The 20,516-nt window shown below is 40.9% G+C and overlaps 2 protein-coding genes across 2 annotated transcripts in view; one reads left to right on the top strand and one right to left on the bottom strand.

Moving 5' to 3' along the window:
* The window catches only part of LOC147580221 (uncharacterized), a 132,895-nt gene that overhangs the window by 1,297 nt on the left and 111,082 nt on the right, over positions 1 to 20,516 (bottom strand). The window lies entirely within an intron of this gene.
* The window catches only part of CYP19A1 (cytochrome P450 family 19 subfamily A member 1), a 39,414-nt gene that overhangs the window by 14,397 nt on the left and 4,501 nt on the right, over positions 1 to 20,516 (top strand). Inside the window, 5 exon segments of the mRNA XM_025919434.2 lie at positions 3,701 to 3,855; positions 10,322 to 10,498; positions 13,419 to 13,533; positions 17,557 to 17,671; positions 18,111 to 18,273. Coding sequence (XP_025775219.2) covers positions 3,701 to 3,855; positions 10,322 to 10,498; positions 13,419 to 13,533; positions 17,557 to 17,671; positions 18,111 to 18,273 — 725 coding nt within the window.

Below are 20,516 nucleotides of genomic sequence, written 5' to 3'. Positions count from 1 at the left end.
GAAGTGGGGAAGAAGAACCAAAGTTGCAATGAACACATGAAAACTTGTATAAATATTAAGTTCACCAAGAATAATAATGGCGTCTAAAACACTGATGATATTTTACGTATCTTGAATTTGCACAATTGGGCACTATGCTGCTACTTTCTCTTCTCTCTTTCTCTCTCTCCCACACCAGAAAATGCCCAGGTTCTCCCCCCTTGGCAGTATCAGACAGATGTTTATAAATATATTTTGCTTTCTTGCAATAATATTCTCTTCCGATTCCTCTGCTCAAATGTTTAGTCCTAATTTTATGATCTCTGCCTCTGAACTCCTCTCTGGTCTCAGAGACATGGGGTAGCTTATAATCCTTAGGTGAAAAAAACTCTGGGGGGTCTATTTCAACTTACCTAGCAGACCTGGGCAGTTTAGTTCCCAAGACCCAAAGTCAAGGATTATGTCACTTGAGCTCTGCCCGTGATCCCCAGCAGAGCATACACAGGTAGGCTACATGGATACATGGCCTGGCTCCAGTATAGTAAACATGGCCAAAAGTCAGACTAATGACAGTGTACCCTGCCTCAGCTTTCTTCATTGCCTCCCATAGTTGCACCACAGAAAACCTCTACTCCTTCTCTGCTAACCAGTTGGCCCCTCTTTTTAATTCCCAAACCCTGCTCCCCTCTTCTCCCTATCTCCAAGAAAAATGGCTATCAATTTGAGTATACTTCAGTGGAAAAATTTTGAAGTTGCTGAAAATATATATGGAGAGAAGTAAATCTGCTTATGCTGACAATTTACTAAGGGGAATTTGCATTTGGCCGTGTCATCCATATATAAATACCGTGCCCTTGTAATCTGAAAAGCCTGTTATCATGCCCCCTCAGAGGAGTCTGGGTAATGTATGTACTTGGAACATGCTTTGTTAGGAAGAGGAAGAGGACAATAAATGAGACTTTGGGGCTAAGCACAGCCTCTGTGGTCCTCTGTGTACTCTGTGTTCTTATTGTCCACTCAGCAGCGCAGGGATGTCTGAGGGCCCCAGGCCTCAGAGGCGGCATGCTCCAGCCTTATGTATGGAAAGGCTGGGCCTTGGACGGAGGTGGCTGACATATGACCTCTCTTTCCTCCCTCACTCAACCAGAACCATGTACCCCGTCAGTGAGAATTTCGGGGTCTAGCTGCCTGCACTCCCACCTCCTGCACTGTTTTGTCTGCCTCTTATCCTCACTGTACAGACTTTCTTCCATATCCTTCAGATAATCTCATTTGATTTTTCCAAGTGAGTGGTATTTGTGTCTGGTCTATGCCTACAATGTGATATTGGCATTTATGAAAATAATAGACATACAAGCACCACATGTCCTGCTTATTATCTTCTCTATTCTCCAACAAACACTATCCTGCCTGTCTTCATGTAATGCCCTTTTGCTCAGCATATGAAGGGTAGCCACCTAGTTTATGAGCACGTGCCATGTTGGAGTTCCAGTTTCTGACCCATGTGGTCCGTGGCCTCAGCTGTCACTTAGCCTTTGTCCAGCTAGCCTGTTTCCCTCTGGGCCCTGCATGAACCTCTTTTCCAGCCAAAGCCCCTTGCCATAGGAAGTGCAGTCACCTGTAGTGTTTCTTAATTTCTCTCTTGGCAGATGAAAAATGAATTTATTCCATCCACCCCACAATTCTCAACTTCATAAATTCCCAGCAGACTTCTTTTTCTGAGCACTGAGCCAGGAGTCCTCTCCTCCCCAAATCTGCACTCTGTAGCATTCATCTCAGCTCTCTTCCCTCTCCCTCCCCATGCTGCTAGCTGCAAGTATACCCTGCAGTAAACCCACCTACCATTTATACTGAAGAGCACAATTATCCTCTTATCCTTTATCCTGTTGATTATTAAATGACTTAAATTATCCATTTATCCTTCCAATGCCACAGGATAACTTCTAAGCAGTCTTAACAAAACATCTCAACAAGGTGAGTTGGTCTCTCCCTGCAGAAGAATTCTGTACTGCTATCCTAAGAAGATAATATTCTCCTCATGTGTGCAGGCTTCTAGAACTTCTTCAGCTAGAATTTTATAACATTTCATAACTCTAAGTGCCTCATCATGCCCAAATTGACCCCTGGGATGTGGGGGGAAGGGAGCAGCTCCTAGAAGAAGAAATGGTGGGGAGGGGAGAGGAAGAAGGAACTGCTTTCTCCTTCCTAGTTCCTCCCAGGACTTAAAACTGAGCACAGGTCTGGAAAACAGTGTGGAGGTTCCTCAAAAAATTAAAAATAGATCTACCCTATGACCCAGCAATAGCACTGCTAGCAATTTACCCAAGGGATACAGGAGTACTGATGCATAGGGGCACTTGTATCCCAATGTTCATAGCAGCACTTTCAACAATAGCCAAATTGTGGAAAGAGCCTAAATGTCCATCAACTGATGAATGGATAAAGAAATTGTGGTTTATATACACAATAGAATACTACTTGGCAATGAGAAAGAATGAAATATGGCCCTTTGTAGCGACATGGATGGAACTGGAGAGTGTGATGCTAAGTGAAATAAGTCATACAGAGAAAGACAGATACCATATGTTTTCACTCTTATGTGGATCCTGAGAAACTTAACAGAAGACCATGGGGGAGGGGAAGAAAAAAAAAACAGTTAGAGAGGGAGGGAGCCAAACCATAAGAGACTCTTAAAAATTGAGAATAAACTGAGGGTTGATGGGGGGTGGGAGGGAGGAGAAAGTGGGTTATGGGTATTGAGGGCACCTGTTGGGATGAGCACTGGGTGTTGTATGGAAACCAATTTGACAATAAATTTCCTATTTAAAAAAAAGAAGAAAAAGAAAGATAGTTTGATTCTGAAAAAAAAAAAAAACTGGGGGGGGGGGGCGGGGCGGTGGTGCAGAATGGAGGCAAAACAGTGAGGAGGAGCTGAGAAGTTCAGGGAAGCCTGTTGGCAAGGTCCCAGTGCTGCTACCTCAAGGGCTATCTAATGGCTCACCATGTCCTATATCCTGAGAGAACTCTGTGACCCTGGAGACCCTGATGAGTCAGGATGGAATGCAGAGCCCCAGGATAGCTGCTGTCACCACCACAGACAGCTGTCAAGGCCCAGCCCAGCCAGCTAAGCCCAGAGCCTGGAGTGACCAGGAGGTGTCCTTCAAGCCCAGAATGATACCCACCGGAGGGTCCAGGCCTGATTAGAGACTCTGGGGATAGATGGTACAAGGCCAGACTACTGGTTCCAAATGAAGATGACATCAGCAATTCCAGGAACTCTGGATTCCGAGACTCACTCCTGTAGAGGGTGGTGCTGTCTGGAGTGGGGCTGGAGGCTCTCGGGACCCTCTGGTGGAGTGGAGGGCTTGGCTTCTCAAAGCCTTGCAGCTCTGATCCCAGTTGTGGGTAGTATTTTAATGACTTGGAATTAGAAAAGAGGGAAATAAAGAATGGTGTGTGTGTGTGTGTGTGTGTGTGTGTGTATGTATGTGTGTGTGTGTTCTATCTTTCGTGGTGCTCAAGCAGGGTGTCAGGAGGTAGAAGTATTTCGACTGGAGAGGGATGTTCTTCCACTAACAGAAGTGTTTATTCAATATGAATTCTAGAATGCACTGCATTTAGATCAACATGCATTTGCTAAGAGAGTCACCTGGTATCAAAATCATCACGATGAGTTCTCTTAACCCTTACAAATTCACACTAAGGTTTGCTGTCTCTGCAGGTCCTCAAGTATGGTCCATGTAATGAAACACAGTCACTACAGCTCCCGATTCGGCAGCAAACTTGGGTTGCAGTGCATCGGCATGCATGAAAATGGCATCATATTTAACAACAATCCAACCCTCTGGAAAGCTGTTCGACCTTTCTTTACAAAAGGTAATCAGGTGCTGGCTACATTCTGCTCTTTTGTCTAAAAATGTGCCCACTATTTTGGAATTTAAATTTTGCCACTTCACTTATTTTGAAATAATAAGATATGGTAGGAACTGTTCTAAGCACTTGATATTTTAATCCCACAGCAACCCCATGTGGTACACACTCTTATCACCTACATTTTACAAATGGGAAAACTGAAGTTTACATAGGTGAAGTAACTTACCCAAAGGTCCCAATATTAGTAAAGAGTGGCCCAGGAGACAACCCCAGAGCCTGCATTTTTAACCACCACAAATTCTGTTCTTCCTGTTGATGCACAAAGCAATTTCATAGACATGAAGAAGAGATGGAGCTCTACACTTAGGATCACTTCAATTAAGAATTTAGTGTGGAAGGGATGGCTCAGTCAGTTAGGTGTCCAACTCTTGATTTGGGCTCAGGTCATGATCTCACAGTTCGTGGGGCTGAGTCTCCCCTCAGGCTCCACCCTGACAGCAGGAAGCCTGCTTGGGATTCTCTCTCTCTCTCTCTCTGTCCCTCTCCACCATCCCTACACCACCCACTGAGTGCTCATGCACATCATGCATGCAAAGGCATGCACACATGCTCATTCTCAAAAATAAATAAACTTTAAGAATAAATAAATAAATAAACTTAAAAAAAAAAAAGAATTTAGTGTGTAGGCACCTAGGTGGCTCAGTTGGTTAAGTGTCTGGAGCCTTGATCTCAGGGTTGTGAGTTCAAGACCCACATTGGGCTCCATGCTGGGCATAGAGCTTACGTTAAAAAAAAAATTTAGTAAGAATATAGTGTGTCAGTCACATGTTTGATTTAAACACAGCCAAACAATGTGCTTGCTAGATCACTGACTAACATTCCAGATGTTTTAACAGAAAACAGTTTGTGAATAAAACTTAGAGAATTGTAGAACTAGGAAGGACTGTATATGTCATCTTGTTAAGCCTCTGAATTTTATAGTTGAGAAAATACAGTCCTAGAAAGGTTGCGATTTTTGCCCAGGCAACATAGTAAGTAATAAATAAGCAGAGACCCCACCCCAAGTCTCCTTATCTAGTGATTTTCCCCTTTACTATATCTTGCTGGAAATGAAGAGGTTGGGGAATATACATGACCAGTCTTTGACATCAACATCAATGAAGATAATCATGTCCTGGAACCATTTTCAGTGATAGAATACGGGGCTAGATAGATTTTATGTCTGACCTTCCACCATCAATATTCTTCCCTCTAGCCAGCCTCTGTAGTGAACCTGGATGCCTCCCATGTGCTGCTGAGATAGGGAGAATCTATGCCTATCCCAGTTGAGCACTGATTCCCTCTACAGAGTTGTCCATCACCAAGACTCGGTACAACTCTATTGTGGACTCCACTGTATTTGTCTCCTATTGCTGCTGTAACAAATTGCCACAAACTTAATGACTTAAAACAACATATCAGTTATCTTATAGTTCTATAGATAAAAAGTTTGACATAGGTCTCAATGGACTAAAATCGAGGCGTTGGCTGGGCTGTGTTTCTGGAAGCTCCAGAGGAGAACCTGTTTCTTTGTCTTTTCCAGCTTCAGAGGCCACCTGCATCCCTTGGCCTGTGGCTCCTTCCTCTGTCTTCAAAGCTAGCAACAGCAGGTTGAGTCCTTTTTATATCACATCTCCTAGACCATCCTTCTTTCATCACATCACTTTCTGATTCTAAAGGCTGCTAGAAAAGGTTCTTTGCTTTTGAGGACCCATGTAATTAGGTTGGGCCCACCCAGATAATCCACAGTAACATATTAATAGTGACATATTAATAGGTTCCAGGGATTAGCACCTGAGAAGCTTTAGGGGGCTATTACCCTGCCTATCACTTGTGTTGGGCAGTTCAATACTCTGATACCTTACAAAACTGCAGACTGGATTAATGGAAAGAGTATAGGACTCAGGATTATAAATGGTGGGTCCAAGTCCTAGCTCTGCCACTTTACTAGCTATGCGACCTTGGACAAGTCATTCAACCTCTCTGAGCTTCCGTTTCTTTCTCCACAAAAGGTGATACCACAGAATATTAATTCTAGAGTTATTGTGATGAATAAGTGAAATAATGCTGTAAGACCCTATAGAAATGTGGGGGGTTTTTGTTTGTTTTGTTGAAGTATAGTTGACATACAATATTATACTAGGTTTAGGTATATGACTTAGTGATTCAACAATTATATATGTTATGAAATGCTCCCCACGATAAGTGTAGTCACAATACAAAGATGTGACAATATTATTGACTATATTCCCTATGCTGTACATTATATCTCCATGACTTACTTATTTTATAACTGGAAGTTTGTACCTCTTCATCCCCTTCACCTATTTCACCCATCCCCACCCCCTCTCACTTCTAGCAACCACCAGTTTGTTCTCTGTATTTGGGTCTGTTACTTTTTGTTTGTCTGTTCATTTGTATTGTTCTTTATATTCCATATAAAGTGAAATCATGTGGCATTTGTCTTTTTCTCTCTGACTTACCTCATTTAGCGTAATGCCCTCTAGGTCCATCCATGTTGTTGCAAATGACAAGATTTGAAATGTAAGTTTTATTTTACTTTGCTGTTTGGCCCAGGTGCATTAGGAATATGTGAACTAGTGTTTAGGAGCAATTAACTCTCACATACCAACATGGTTTACCTTGCCATGCAAAAATTAATAGAATTTAAATTTTTTTAACATTTATTCATTTTTTTGACGGAGACAGAGCATGAGTGGGGGAGGGGCAAAGAGAGAGGGAGACACAGAAAGCAAAGCAGGTTCCAGGCTCTGAACTGACAGCACAGAGCCTGACGTGGTGCTCGAACTCATGGACTGTGAGATCATGACCTGAGCTGAAGTCAGACGCTTAACCAACTGAACCACCTAGGTGCCCCAAAAATTAATAGAATTAAAAAAATTTTTTTTAATTTTTTTTAATGTTTATTTATTTTTGAGACAGAGAGAGACAGAGTATGAACAGGGGAGGGTCAGAGAGAGGGATACAGAATCCGAAGCAGGCTCCAGGCTCTGAGCTGTCAGCACAGAGCCCAATGCGGGGCTCGAACTCATGAACCGTGAGATCATGACCTGAGCCAAAGTCGGATGCTTAACCAACTGAGCCACCCAGGCACCCCTAAAAATTGTTTTTAATTAACAGAATTTTCTAAACTCATCCATTTGTTTAACAAACTACTGTGTTCTCATCATTGAACTAGGTGCCCAGAATATGATGTTAGTCAATACATGGTTCATGCCCCCAAGGAATTTATAATGGGGGGGAGGAGCAGAGTGGCAGATCAATATATCACCAAATATCATCCTAGGTGATGTGTTATGCTAGAGTTGTGTGCACAGCACCACAGAGCACAGAAAAAATTGGTCCATTAAAGTACACTGAGGGGTCATGGGTGGCTTTTTGAGGAATGGATGCTTATGATAAGTTTTGAAAGAAGGTAAAAGCTACCTAAATTAAGAAAGTTTGATGAGGACACATTCCACAGAAGGAAAGAACAGGATACTCCAAAACAGGGAAGGGTAGATCAGTACTGTATGTCCAGGGAACTGTAAGCAGGCCCTTGTACCTGGCATAGATCCATGTAGGCATGAGGCCCAGGGGAAGGCACTGAACTGAGCTTATTCTGAAAGCTACAGTAAATCATTTAAGATTTTAAGCAGAATGACATGAACATATTTGTGTTTTACAAAAATTCCTCTGGTAGCAGAATGAACGTTTAATTGACAGGAGGCATGACTGTGAACAGTGAAAGATGTTGGGAGCTACTGTAGTGATAAAGGGTGTGCAGAAGGGAAGTCATCAGTGTAAGAGATGTTAAAAGAGTAGAATCTATAGCACTTGGAAAGCAATCAAAACAATCCTTATGACATATTTTTAGATAAGCCCTGTATATAAAAGATCAGATTGTCTAATAAAAAACATTACAAAATTCCCCAGATGAAATGCCAAAAATAGAGGCTGAATTGCTTATGAAAAGTTCACTGTTGTGTCTGACATTTTTAATAATCTGTTAGAGTCCCAAGCTCTAAAAGAATGAATCTCCTTTTAGAGTCACACTTCTCGTTAGTTTTCCTGATATAGCAGAAATTTGGGAGTAATTTTGGTATCTAAGTAGTAACATTAAGGAAGGCATTGACCCCCTGGACATATCTATGGAGAAGTAGTGAAGTGCAGCCCAGGCAATGGCCCATCCTGGAGAGATGAAGGTTGAGGGGCAAAAAATAGCCTGTGTTTCCTGAAACTGCCAAGAGACTTGTCCATAGTGACAGAATTATGCTGATTTCTTGCTCACTTTTGTTTAACCTGGATAAGACTCAGTACTTTTTAGCACATTTAAAAAATTAAAGTTTGGGCACCTGGGTGGCTCAGTCGGTTGAGCATCCGACTCTTGATTTCGGCTCGGGTCATGATCTCACAGTTTGTGAGATCCAGCCCTGCATCGGGCTCTGTGCTGACAGCACGGTGCCTGCTTGGGATTCTCTCCCTTCCTTTCTCTCCGCCCCTCTCCCATTTGCACTCTCTCTCCCAAAATAAATAAATAAACATTTTAAAATACTTAAAAATAAAAATAATCTCTACATCATACCACTGACTATAAGCAATGATATTACATTTTGCTTATATATTTGAAATGTGGCTTTAAGCTCTTGGATGTAGAGTTAAATCAACATCTATCTGGGAGAAAACCACCAGTGATATTTGAAGTCAACTGCTCCACACAAAGGGCTGAGTCATTCAGAAATCATTTGTCTCACTTGTGAATGTGATAATCACCCAAAGAACAACATGCTGACCTTTCATATCTGCCAAGTATTTCCTACAGTCAGAAAGTATGCTACCAACCCAACCTTCTTTTGTATTTATTTATTTTTAATTTTTTTAATGTCTATTTTTGAGAGAGAGAGACATACAGATACAGTGTGACTGGGGGAGGGAAGACACATAATGCAAAGCAGACTTCAGGCTCTGAGCTGTCAGCACAGAGCCAAATGCAGGGCCTGAACTCATAAACCATAAGATTGTGACCTGAACCGAAGTCGGATGCTTAACTGGGCCACCCAGGCACCCCCAACCTTCTTTTTCATCCATAAGTATAAATTTTATGAATCTACAATTGCTTACCAGGCTTCCTTGCTTATTTGCAAAGTCTGCCTGCAGAAGCTTCTGTTGTGCAACTGATATTTTTTTAATATTTTTAAATTTTATTTTAGAGACAGAGAGTACATGAGTGGGGGGAGGGGCAGAGAGAGACAGAAAGAGAGAAAGAGAGGAGGGGGAAGAATTTCAAACAGGCTCCATGACCAGCACGGTTCTCAATCCCATGACCCTGGGTTCATGACCGGAGCTGATTCATGACCGGATCTGACCTGCCACCAGGATCCACTAGCTGGTAGGCAGAGCCAATTCACACCACCTGTCTTCACTCAACTATTCACCCACTCTTTCATTCACTCATTCATTCATTAATTCATTCCTCTATTTGACCAATATGATTTGAAGGCTACCATGTCCTGTGTGGACTTGAAGGACAGTGCTAATAGAAGGCTGTCACTGCCCTTAAAGAAATCCCAGCCAGTGAGGAAGACTGGTGCTTAGCTGTCATGATGTTCGTTGAGTAAAACAAATTTAGAAGTCATTTGAAGAGAAATCAAAATTAAGAGAAGAACACTTTTGGTAATTTATAAGACTAGCATTGTCAACATATAAACCACAATTAACAGGAAGCACTTTAGATCAAATAGTTAAGGTCCAATTGGCATAGTTCTAGAACAGTACCCTGCCACCTGTTGAAACATAAAATAAATATCACCCTGGCCAAATCCAAACCTTCCTTAGAGGGAGATATATACAATAAATATGGAAAACCACTGATTTGTGATTAATGACCACAATACCAAATTTTTCAATTGCAATATCACAAATGATTTGCAATAACACGAAGAAAAGTTTAATTTTGAATATTTTGTTTAAAATAAGGTTTTCGTGCATCCATTCATTTTAAAAAATTTTTAATGTTTATTTATTTATTTTGAGAGAGAGAGAGAGCAAGTGGTAGAGGGGCAGAGAGACAGAGAGAGAGAGAGTCCCAAGCAGGCCACATGCCGTCAGCACAGAGCTCAACATGGGGCTGGATCTCACAAATCATGAGATTATGACCTGAGCCAAAATCAAGAGTCAGACGTGTAACCGACTGAGCCACCCAGGTTCTCCCATACATTCTTTCATTTATTTTTAACCATGAAGGTGATGCATGCTTGTAGAAAATCAGGAGAATGCAGAAAAGTATTTTAAAAAAGAACATGAAAATTTCAACCTAGTTACTGAAAAAAAATTATGTACAGTTAAACCCTGAACATAAAAAGCCAAAATATCCTGATTATGTATGCCCCCTGAGTTCATGGTGGCTCACTCTCTGATGTGTTCTCCTCAGCTCTGTCTGGCCCTGGACTCGTGCGCATGGTGACAATTTGTGTTGAATCCATCATAACACATCTGGACAGGTTGGAGGAGGTCACCAACGAACTGGGTTACATCGACGTGTTGACCCTCATGAGGCGCATCATGCTAGACACCTCTAACATGCTCTTCCTGGGGATCCCACTGGACGGTATTTGAGAACTGACATTCTGCCTTTTATTGAACATGGAGATGAAGGGGAAAACAGACTCAAGGAAAGATATGCTGTTTTTTACATTGCTCTTATTTAAACATCTCTAAGTTTTCTTAAGATTTTTTTTTTTCCTAGTGTGTGCCATGTTCATTTATAAGATAAGTTTCTGTAAGTAGGGGCCATCTCCTCTTTTGATCGCTCTTCATTGCTCTGGGAAATATGATTCTATCCATAGTCAAAACTTAACAAGTGTGACCAGTTCATTTGGTCATTAATATACCCTACCACCAATCAAACTGGTATATTTAACCATTGCCAACCATTCTTTTGGGCGTGCACGTGTGTGCACACACACACACAAATACACACATACACATACATATATACATAAATATACATACACACTCCTCCCTCGAAGCTACTAAGCATGAAAACTTTGACTCTGTCTATAGGATGATAATGGTGCTGGAGCTGCTGCTTCTGCTGCTGGAAATGATGAAAATAGCTACCATTAATTTAATATCTACTATAAAAAGTTGCTCTACACATAGTTTGTCATTTAGCATTTATAACAACTCTGGAAAGTTGTTTCACTCAAAAAGCTACTCTCTTCACTGTACTTCAGAAACAAATATTAAAACACATACATGGAACTCTATCACCATCAAAAATAAACATTAATCAGTTGGGCTAATTCCATTATGCTGTTGTCCAGCTTAATGTAATTTTTCCTGAATTTCTAGTATATTCATTGATTCATGCATTCATTCAAAAAATATTTGTAAATTGCCTATTTTCTGCCAGGCACTGTTCTAGGTTCTGGGGATAGAGAGGTAAACAAGACAGATAAAGTCCTCGCCTTCAAGGAGCTCACCTCTCAGTGCCAATATAAACAGTAAACAAGTAAATATCTAATAATGAATCAGGAAATAATAGGAGTCTTGAAGAAGAAACAGAGCAAGGGGCTAGAAAGTGAAGAAGTAGGTACCATGGCGGAAGCATATGTGGCTATTACAGAGAGGGTTGTCCAGAAAGGCCTGTGCAGAGAGGACACCAGAACATAAGCCTAAATGTTAAGTGAGACCATGAGCCTCATCCAGATTTGAGAGAAGAACATTACAGGCATGAGAACAGGGCCAACTTAAAAAAAAAATTTGTGTTTTTTTTAATTTATTTTTGAGAGAGAGAGACAGAGTGTGAGCGAGGGAGGGGCAGGGAGAGAGGGAGAGACAGAATGTGAAGCAGGCTATAGGCTCTGAGCTGTCAGCACAGAGCCCAACAGAGGGCTTGAACTCATGAACTGTGAGACCATGACCTGAGCCAAAGTCAGCCGCTTAACCGACTGAGCCACCCAGGCGACCCCGGGGCCTACTTTTAACACTTGCCAAAACCAGCTGAGCTATAACACCTGCTGCCTACTTCGCCACATTTGGACCAGCAGATAAGCTATAAGCCTTCCTTTTCTCTTCTCCAGCTCTGCTTGCCCACGTCCCCTGCTGTTTATACTCCCTTCAAGAGTCATAGACACCTCATCTGACTGTCATTTGGATGGGACCCCCATTCACTCTATTTTCAGTCACACCCCTTGCCTGATCCATCCCCTCTAATCCCAGCTGGCCTGTCCTACATGCGTCTCTCCTAAGGTTAGGCAAGTGCATATTTTATAAGTCCCTGCTTCATAGTTCCCTGTTAGCCTTGGTTCTTAGGAAGGATGAAATAAAGGGAATTGTAAACCTAGGGATAGGTTAACCTAGGGATATGGGCTGTGATGCTAGGAACCTGCATAATCCATGCAGAGTTATGTTTGTTCCTCTTCTCCACACACCACCCTTGTTAAACTCTCAATTTGCCTGAGGGAGCCAGTACAACAAAGAGGAAGGAACATTGCTCTGAGGTCATATAGAACCGGGCTCCAGCGTAAGGACCTGCCTATCACACTGGATGTATGGTTTTAGGCAAGCTTCCTAGTTTCTATGAACTGCAGTTTCTTCATCTGAAAAAGTGATGACACCCCCCGCCCCCAAACAAGATTGTAAGGATTAAATGAGGTCTCTTTTTTAAAACACTTTGCATGGTGACTGGTATTTAGCGGTTGAAAATAAATCTCTATCCCCTTCTTTTTTGTACAATTTGAAAAAGCAGAGGTTTTCTTTCCCCTAGCATTCAATGTAATTAAAGGACATTCATTAAAAGCTGACTATGGGGGCACCTGGGTGGCTCGGTTGAGCATCCCAGTTTGGCTCAGGTCATGATCTCATGGTTGGTGGGTTTGAGCCCCATGTCAGGCTCTGTGCTGACAGCTCAGAGCCTGGAGCCTACTTTGGATTCTGTGTTTCCCTCTCTCTCTCTGCCTCTCCCCCACTCATGCGCTGTCTCTCTCTCTCCCTCTCTCTTTCTCTCTCTCTCTCAAAAATAAATAAACATTAAAAAAAAGCTGACTATGCATGAGGCTCAGGGCAAGACATTAGAGATACCAAGATGAATTCTATACTCTGGACCAAAATGTAAACAGGAAAGTGGCATGGCTTTTTGCACTCCCAGGTGCCAGAATTGAGGCCAATGACGGCCATATCTACTCGTGCCCCTCTTATTTCCCATTGTCCAAAAACACAGGAAGGAGTTGGACACTCAGTCAAAGAAGGGCATGTGACATTCTAGGTTAGGTCTTTAACACGAACTTGAAAAGTGGCACATCTCTACTTAATTTTGTTAATTTAGATGCCAAACAGAATAAATTAATGTTTATTTGACTAGTGGCATTCACATGGCTGAAACACCAATGAAAGTGGGGACCTTGCCTAGCTTAGAACCCCAGGCTGATAAAAGACTCTATACAAGGGATCTTCTCTTCTCAAAATACCCTCCTTGGGCTCACATTTTTGCTCAACTACTCTGCTCTTTTGTTTTGTTTTTCCAGAAAGTGCCATTGTGGTTAAAATCCAGGGTTATTTTGATGCGTGGCAAGCTCTCCTTCTCAAACCAGACATCTTCTTTAAGATTTCTTGGCTATACAGAAAATATGAAAAGTCTGTGTAAGTAACACAAGTTTGGAAAACTTATCAGTGAGTTTGGATTGATTTGGGGTTGTGTCCTTGCTATTGTTGGCCTCTTCAGCTAGCTGTCTGCTCTTCAGAGCCCACAAGGGAGCTGTGGATTAAGTTGCTGATGAAACACTTCTTACAGCAATTTGGCTGTGTATGGCCAGACCAAAGAGTAAGAGAAGCCTTTGGCCCAGGCAGCTTTTCAGCAAGGGGGCCGAGTGGGTGGTCTGGGAGCCCCATCTCTGGAAGTAGGACACCACAGTGTATTTTGAGTTGATGAGAAGGGTTGGCTGAACCTACCATTATTCTCTGTCAAAATTCCCTTTGCATATCTGGAAAAAGGAAACACAAGATCATTTTATAGTCGTGTTACTTCTGAACAAATTTAACAGAATTCAACTTGTAGGAATTGATCGTAGTCTCAAAAGAATTTTTTCACAATGACTATAATGAACTTCAATGAAATGTGTGATTTTCTTTTTTTAGTTATATATATTATATCTTTGGGGGATCCTGAAATGGTCATTAAATGGCTTTGCTTTGGTTATAGACTAGGCTAGCTCAAAACTGGACGAGTGCCCAATGGCCTATAGGCCAATCAGTAGGTTTTTAGAGTGTAAGTAGCCAGCCACTAAACACTGCCCTCTCTCACCACCAGTGAAAAGCCCATGGGATCTAGAGGCAGACACACCTGGTTTGTATCCTGTCTCTACTACTTAGTAACTAAACGGCCTTGGGAAGTTATTTAAAGTAAAATATTACCTACCTTCCAGGGTAGGGATATAGGTTAATGAGATCCTATATGTAGGGCAATTAACACAGAAGATGGCACATAGAAGGCACTAAATATGTTCCCCTTCCTTTTGTTCAGATCTTCCCCCACATGTCTCTAACCATCCTAAATTCTCCATCTCTAAAAGTTCCCAAACTTGTTTGAAGCCCCAACTTTATCCTGTTTGTGTATTTAAATTTAATAACAATGTTAGGGAGGAAGCCAACTTGATGTTGCTTTATATAGTTTCATGTGGTTGATGAGTATTAGGTGGGTGATTTAGATGCTTGGGTCTTTATACATTTCATTTAGTTTCCACCAGAGCTTCTTGTGACTAGAATCAATGAGATAATAGATTCACCTCTTCACTATGGTCAAAGTTGCCAGTGGTCTGAAGAGTCTCTTTTCATAGTTCCTGGTCATTAGTTTAGCTTTGGTTTTGGCCAGCAAGCCATAGAAATATATTGCATGAAATTGTATAATGGTTTCTCATAGTTTTCTACAGAAATTAGCTCAGCAACATTCTCTCTCTATGTAATATTTGCCAATGGTTAGTGTATTCATCTATATATCCTATGTCCTGGAGCAGTAAAGACCTAGAGAAATCTTTTAATCTTCTCCCCCATCCATGTCCATTACAATAATGCCAGTGCTTTTTTTTAAATTGAGGTATAATTGACATATAACATTATATTACTTTCAGGTATACAACACAAAGACTCAATATTTGTATATGTTGTGAAATAATCACCATTATATCTAGTTACAAAATTTTTTTCTTGTGATAAAAACTTTTAAGATCTATTCTCTTAGCAACTTTCAAATATGCAATACAGTATTTTTAACTATAGTCACCATGTTGTACATTACATCTCCATGACTTATTTATTTTATAACTAGAACTTTGTACCTTTTCACCCCCTTCATCCATTTTGCCCACTTTTATCCCTCACCTCTGGTAGCCACCAATTTCTTCTCTGTATCTAAGAACTATGGGTTTTTTTTGTTTTAAGATTCCACATATAGATGAATTTATTATTCTCTTATTATTTCCTTTAGCATGCTTTATGTCACTCCCCTTCTTTGCCTCTTTTTCCACAGAAATGAATTAGATTATATAATATTTGTCTTTCTCTGTCATGCCAATACTTTTTAGAAATATACTGATGGAAAGGATTCTAGGACATCTACTCCCATCCCTATTTATTCAAGTTTATATTTCTGCTTATCTTAATTACAGAAGTATTGTTTTCTACTTCTTATTCTGGCAAGTTTAAGGCTTTTTAACCACAGAATATCTTAAGTAGGTGCTGTGGCCTGGACTGATAAACTAGCCACCCTTGTTTTGGCACAAAATATTCTCAGAGTGCCAAACCACAGACTCACAGATATATTCTTTTAATATATGCTTGTAAGTCAGAGATTACCTATTCCCTGAAAACTGTCACTGAACACAATTCTCCTAATTTTTAAGGGTATATAAATTCATATGCCTACATTTATGTAAAAGCTGGTCAGCTTTTAACCTGAATAAGAAGGATCCCAAAGGGTATTCACAGGCCCATGATTCTGGCCCCGGGTGGAGGCATATGTTCAGAAGTGGATGCAGTCCCATCAAGGAATTCTCTATGAATTCATAGTCTAAGGGCATTTCAACAACTCACAGAATATTTGGGGGCCATTGCTCAGGTAGGAATGCTATGAGCATTTATAGCTCACCAACTAAGTGAATATCTGGCTCTAGTCTGTAAGAGTTGCTCAAAAAATATTGCTGAATAAATGGATTAGTAGATGAATGAATAAATGAATGTGAATATATCCTTGGTGTATATCTGGAGGTATGTGTGTATCTATAGGCACACTTACAGAGATACACGATAGATGGCATCCTCGTTTAGAATGACACAATTACTCTACTAGCCTGAAGAATACCTCTTCAAATGTTTAAACACCTTCTTTGAGATGCCCCAAAAAAACTTTAAAAATGGGAGGGATCTTAAAGAATCTTCCTTTACTTTTGCTGCTGAGCTGGAGTAAACACACAGCTATTTATGTCAGCATCATCAACAGGGTGTACAGGTGACCATGTCAACAAGAATTTGAAAGAAAGATTTATTGTATATTTAATGTAAGGCAGAATACCATTCCCTGAGGTTGGGGAACCATACACTTACACATGAACACATACACTTCAAGACAAAGGTCAGAATAACAGTATTTAGATCTTAAGATGGACTTATTGTTCATTGAGTCTGAGCTCTTCACTTTAAAAGAGATATAAGAGGGGTGCCTGGGTGGCTCAGTTGGTTGGCTGTCTGACTTCGGCTCAGATCATGATCTCACAGTTCATGGGTTTGAGCCCCATGTTGGGCTCTGTGCTGACAGCTCAGAGCCTGCAGCCTGCTTGGCATCCTGTGTCTCCCTCTCTCTCTGCCCCTCCCCTGCTCATACTCTGTCTCTCTCTCTCTCAAAAATAAACATTAAAAAAAAATTTAGTAAAAAAAAAAAATAAATAAAAGAGATTTAAGAGACTTAAAAGTAGGTTCCATAAAAAAAGAAGAATCCAGACTAGAAGCTGGCCCTCTCTTTCCAAAGTGCTCTTCCCTCTACCACACTGTCAAAATGCATGTACTATACATGCTTATGCAGCTAGTCAGTCAGTAAGCATTTACTTCATGTTTACTATGTGACAGAAACTGGAAAGTTTGAGAAGAAATATCAAGAATAATACTTGATCATCTGTGTTTTCTTGCTAGAACAGAAAGTCTCAAACTCAGTAGTTCCCAGGGCTGGGCCAATAGAAGTGGGCCGGGTAGATACAAGTCAACAGGAAGTGAAGGTACCTGTAGCCAAACTGGAGAGGGCATGCCCTTACTAAAGACATTCACTGTTTTTCAGTTTTGGTTTTCAATTTAAACACTGCATTGGCCAAGTCAAGGATCAGAAAACATGATTGGATTGACCATTTTGGTACCAGCTTTTAACATTTAACTAGAGGTTACAGCCTTAATTTTGCTACCAGTACCTAGACATCTTAGCTAAATTTGGTTCCTTAACATGAAGTATAATGAATATGCAATTTAAGGATATTTATGAAGAATTAAGTTTAAATTCAGTTATTAGTGCTAATGGCTTCAACTTAAGCAGATAATTTTATTTAAACAAATGGCAAATGAATCTGTTTTCCTAGATGCCTTAACCGAGTACAAATAGATTATATTTTCTTTTTTTTTTTTCCTTAGCAAGGATTTGAAAGATGCCATGGAAATTCTAATAGAAGAGAAAAGACACAGAATTTCCACAGCAGAGAAACTGGAAGACTGTATGGATTTTGCCACTGAGTTGATTTTTGCTGAGGTACTGACCCAGACTAACCATAATTCCCACGTAACATATGTGTATGACTGTTTGTGTATAGGCTGTGTAAAGATTCCCTCTTGTAATTGTTGCATACTTATGCTTTTAAGTATTTGCTCTAATACTTCTATAATGATAACCCAAACAATCCACTCATTCAACATTCCGGTAAGACTGACCTTTAAGACTGAAACTACATGTGTGCACAATACAAAATATGAAAATGGGGGAGCCCAAAGACAGCAAACACACAGATAATTGGTTAAATTTTTAACCTTTGGCTGAAGATTTTTATGAAAAATGCCCATAGTCAATTACAGAGACATAATATTTATGACTTCATTTTGTTGATGTTTTTTGATCCTAACTGTATCTTCCCCTCCTTTTTTGAAGCTTTGATTCACTTTTCCAATTTTTTCCCCTTCTTCCAATTGTTCAGAAACGTGGTGACCTGACAAAAGAGAATGTGAACCAATGCATACTGGAAATGCTGATCGCAGCACCAGACACCATGTCTGTCTCTGTGTTTTTTATGCTTTTTCTTATTGCAAAGCACCCTAAGGTTGAAGAGGCAATAATGAAGGAAATACAGACTGTCGTTGGTAAGAACTGGTCAAATAATAAAAGAGCTTAGAAAATAATTCCTTCTAAATGTCAGCTTTTTATGTCCTAAGTGTCAGATTTCAAACAAAATATTATAACCCACCCAAAGAACAATAAAAGTAGCCATTTTGCCACACTTTGATTATGCCAGATAGGTTGAAAAGGTAGTTCTTTCTGTGTGTTTTTTTCATTATAAAAATAATGCATTCTCATTGAAAAAATTTAAATAACAGATATAGAAAAGCAGAAAGGGACATTCCCTGATCCCTCCCACTCTCCTCCCCAGCCTCATTTGCATTCCCCAGGGAAACCACTGTTAATACTTTACTGTGTGTTCTTCAAGGTCTTTCTTAACCTGCACATAAACACATTTGTATGGTTGTATTTGTCTGCTTAATGATACATGGTATCTGCTTAAAGAGCAAATACAATGTTCTGCCTACCTTATCAGTGGCAAAAGGCTTTTGTGAGTTCACCCAGGGAACCAGCTGTCATCTACAGCAGTGTTTCTGGGTTTCAAGCAGTCTGTCCACAAATGAACTTACAATCAGTAGCAGAAGGACAAGGAAAGGATGACAGCAAAGGCAGGAGACTGATCAGCTTCCCTCTCCCCCGAAATCCAGTGATGTTGGACCCTTCCTCTCCCTGCTCTCTCCTCCTCCACCAGGTCCCTGCTCAGCTCTTCCCTACACTAGTCTTCCCTGCTCTGCTTTTGCTTAAGCATCATTCTGCTCATTGATCCTGACACCACCACCCTTCCACAGAAACAGTGTCACATTTGAAAGAAGTCAGAATTGCTTTCTGGGGAAAAAACAGAATTCCTGGGGCACCTATGTGGCTCAGTTGGTTAAGCCTCCAACTCTTGATTCTGGTTCAGGTCATGATCTTGCAGTTTGTGGAATTGAACCCCACAATGCAGAGCCTGCTTGGGATTCTCTCTCTCCCTCTCTCGGCCCTCCCCCCTCAAACAAACAAACAAGCAAACAGACAAACAAACAAACAACAACAGAATTCCTTGTTTGGAATGTCCTTTGCATGGATGATCTTTTAAAGAACACATTTCTGACATATGTAAAGAAGTATCAGTAATGACACTTTTCTCTCTTGACCTTAAGTGATTCCTGTGAAGCAACTTATTTGGTTGTAGAGAGGCACCATCTTTTTAAAGCCATTTGAGTGCTGCTTGAAATAGTTGACAGTAAGGGGAAATTTCATAAAGGGTTAAATTTGTGACATAAGGGGTCTACAGATGCATTGTAGTAGGTGGGAAATTGCCTGGGAAGATAGGTAACAGGAAGCCAGAATAACATCCAAGCTCCAAATTCCGGAATGGTTTCTCACATGCCCCCTGTCAGGTTATGGGTTCTGGGTCAGGTGAAGTGGCACAACAGTGAATAAGCTACAGCTTTCCTACACTTGTGGGGCTCACAGGCTGGCAGGAGAAAGAGAACTTAACAAGCAAGCCCAGTGGACTAAAGAGAGAGCCATAGAATGATGGAGTTCAGGCGACAAGGGGCAAATTGCTCTTGAAACCATGAGCCTTTAATTCAACTTCCTTGAGATGTGAAAAGTGCTTGTGCCTCATGATGTCCCCCTGACGCTTCAACAAACCTCAGCAAAGATGGGAAACAGCTGAACCATTTGTACATGTGTTCGTGTTCCCTCTAGACATACTCACATAGTAATTACTTCCTAGGGAATGCCTTTGGTTACCTTCTCTGTCATCTTCCTTTCTACTTCTCCACCCCAGATAAATGTACCCCATTAGACCCTACAAAGAGCCAGAGGCAAGGGTCAGGGCAGTTAGAGTTCTCTGACCAAAAGAGACCTTTCCTGAATGGTGTAGCTGTATAGGACAGAGAGCTGCCTCAGGACCCTGGGCTGATTTTGATTCTGTAAAAGTGGTAACCCATGTGAGGACACTCTGAAGCTTTGCCAGTTTGGGGAGTAATCTAAGCCTCTCTGACCAGTGTCAGGCCAATCTGAAACAGTGGGAGTATCTGTCAATCCCCAGCACAGCCAGAGCTCAGCTGAGGCACCTATTTTGCTGTGGCAGGGAGAAGTGTTCTGTACCACAATAGATTGTTCCTGATCAGATGGGAAGAGGAACTATCAGTTTTGTGTTCCAGGCAGATGACTGCACAGGTAACCAGAGGAGAAAATGTCATTGAAACTGATTAAATTCACCACCTCACTTTGACTAGAGAAGGAGTGAATGTCCCCTAGAATTTAGAGTAGGAGA

This window comes from Puma concolor, chromosome B3 (assembly GCF_028749965.1).
Source record: "Puma concolor isolate L17-30 chromosome B3, mPumCon1.1.hap2, whole genome shotgun sequence".
NCBI lineage: Eukaryota > Metazoa > Chordata > Mammalia > Carnivora > Felidae > Puma > Puma concolor.
Note: the sequence above shows the minus strand (reverse complement) of the source record. Positions and strands in the feature narration are given on the sequence as shown.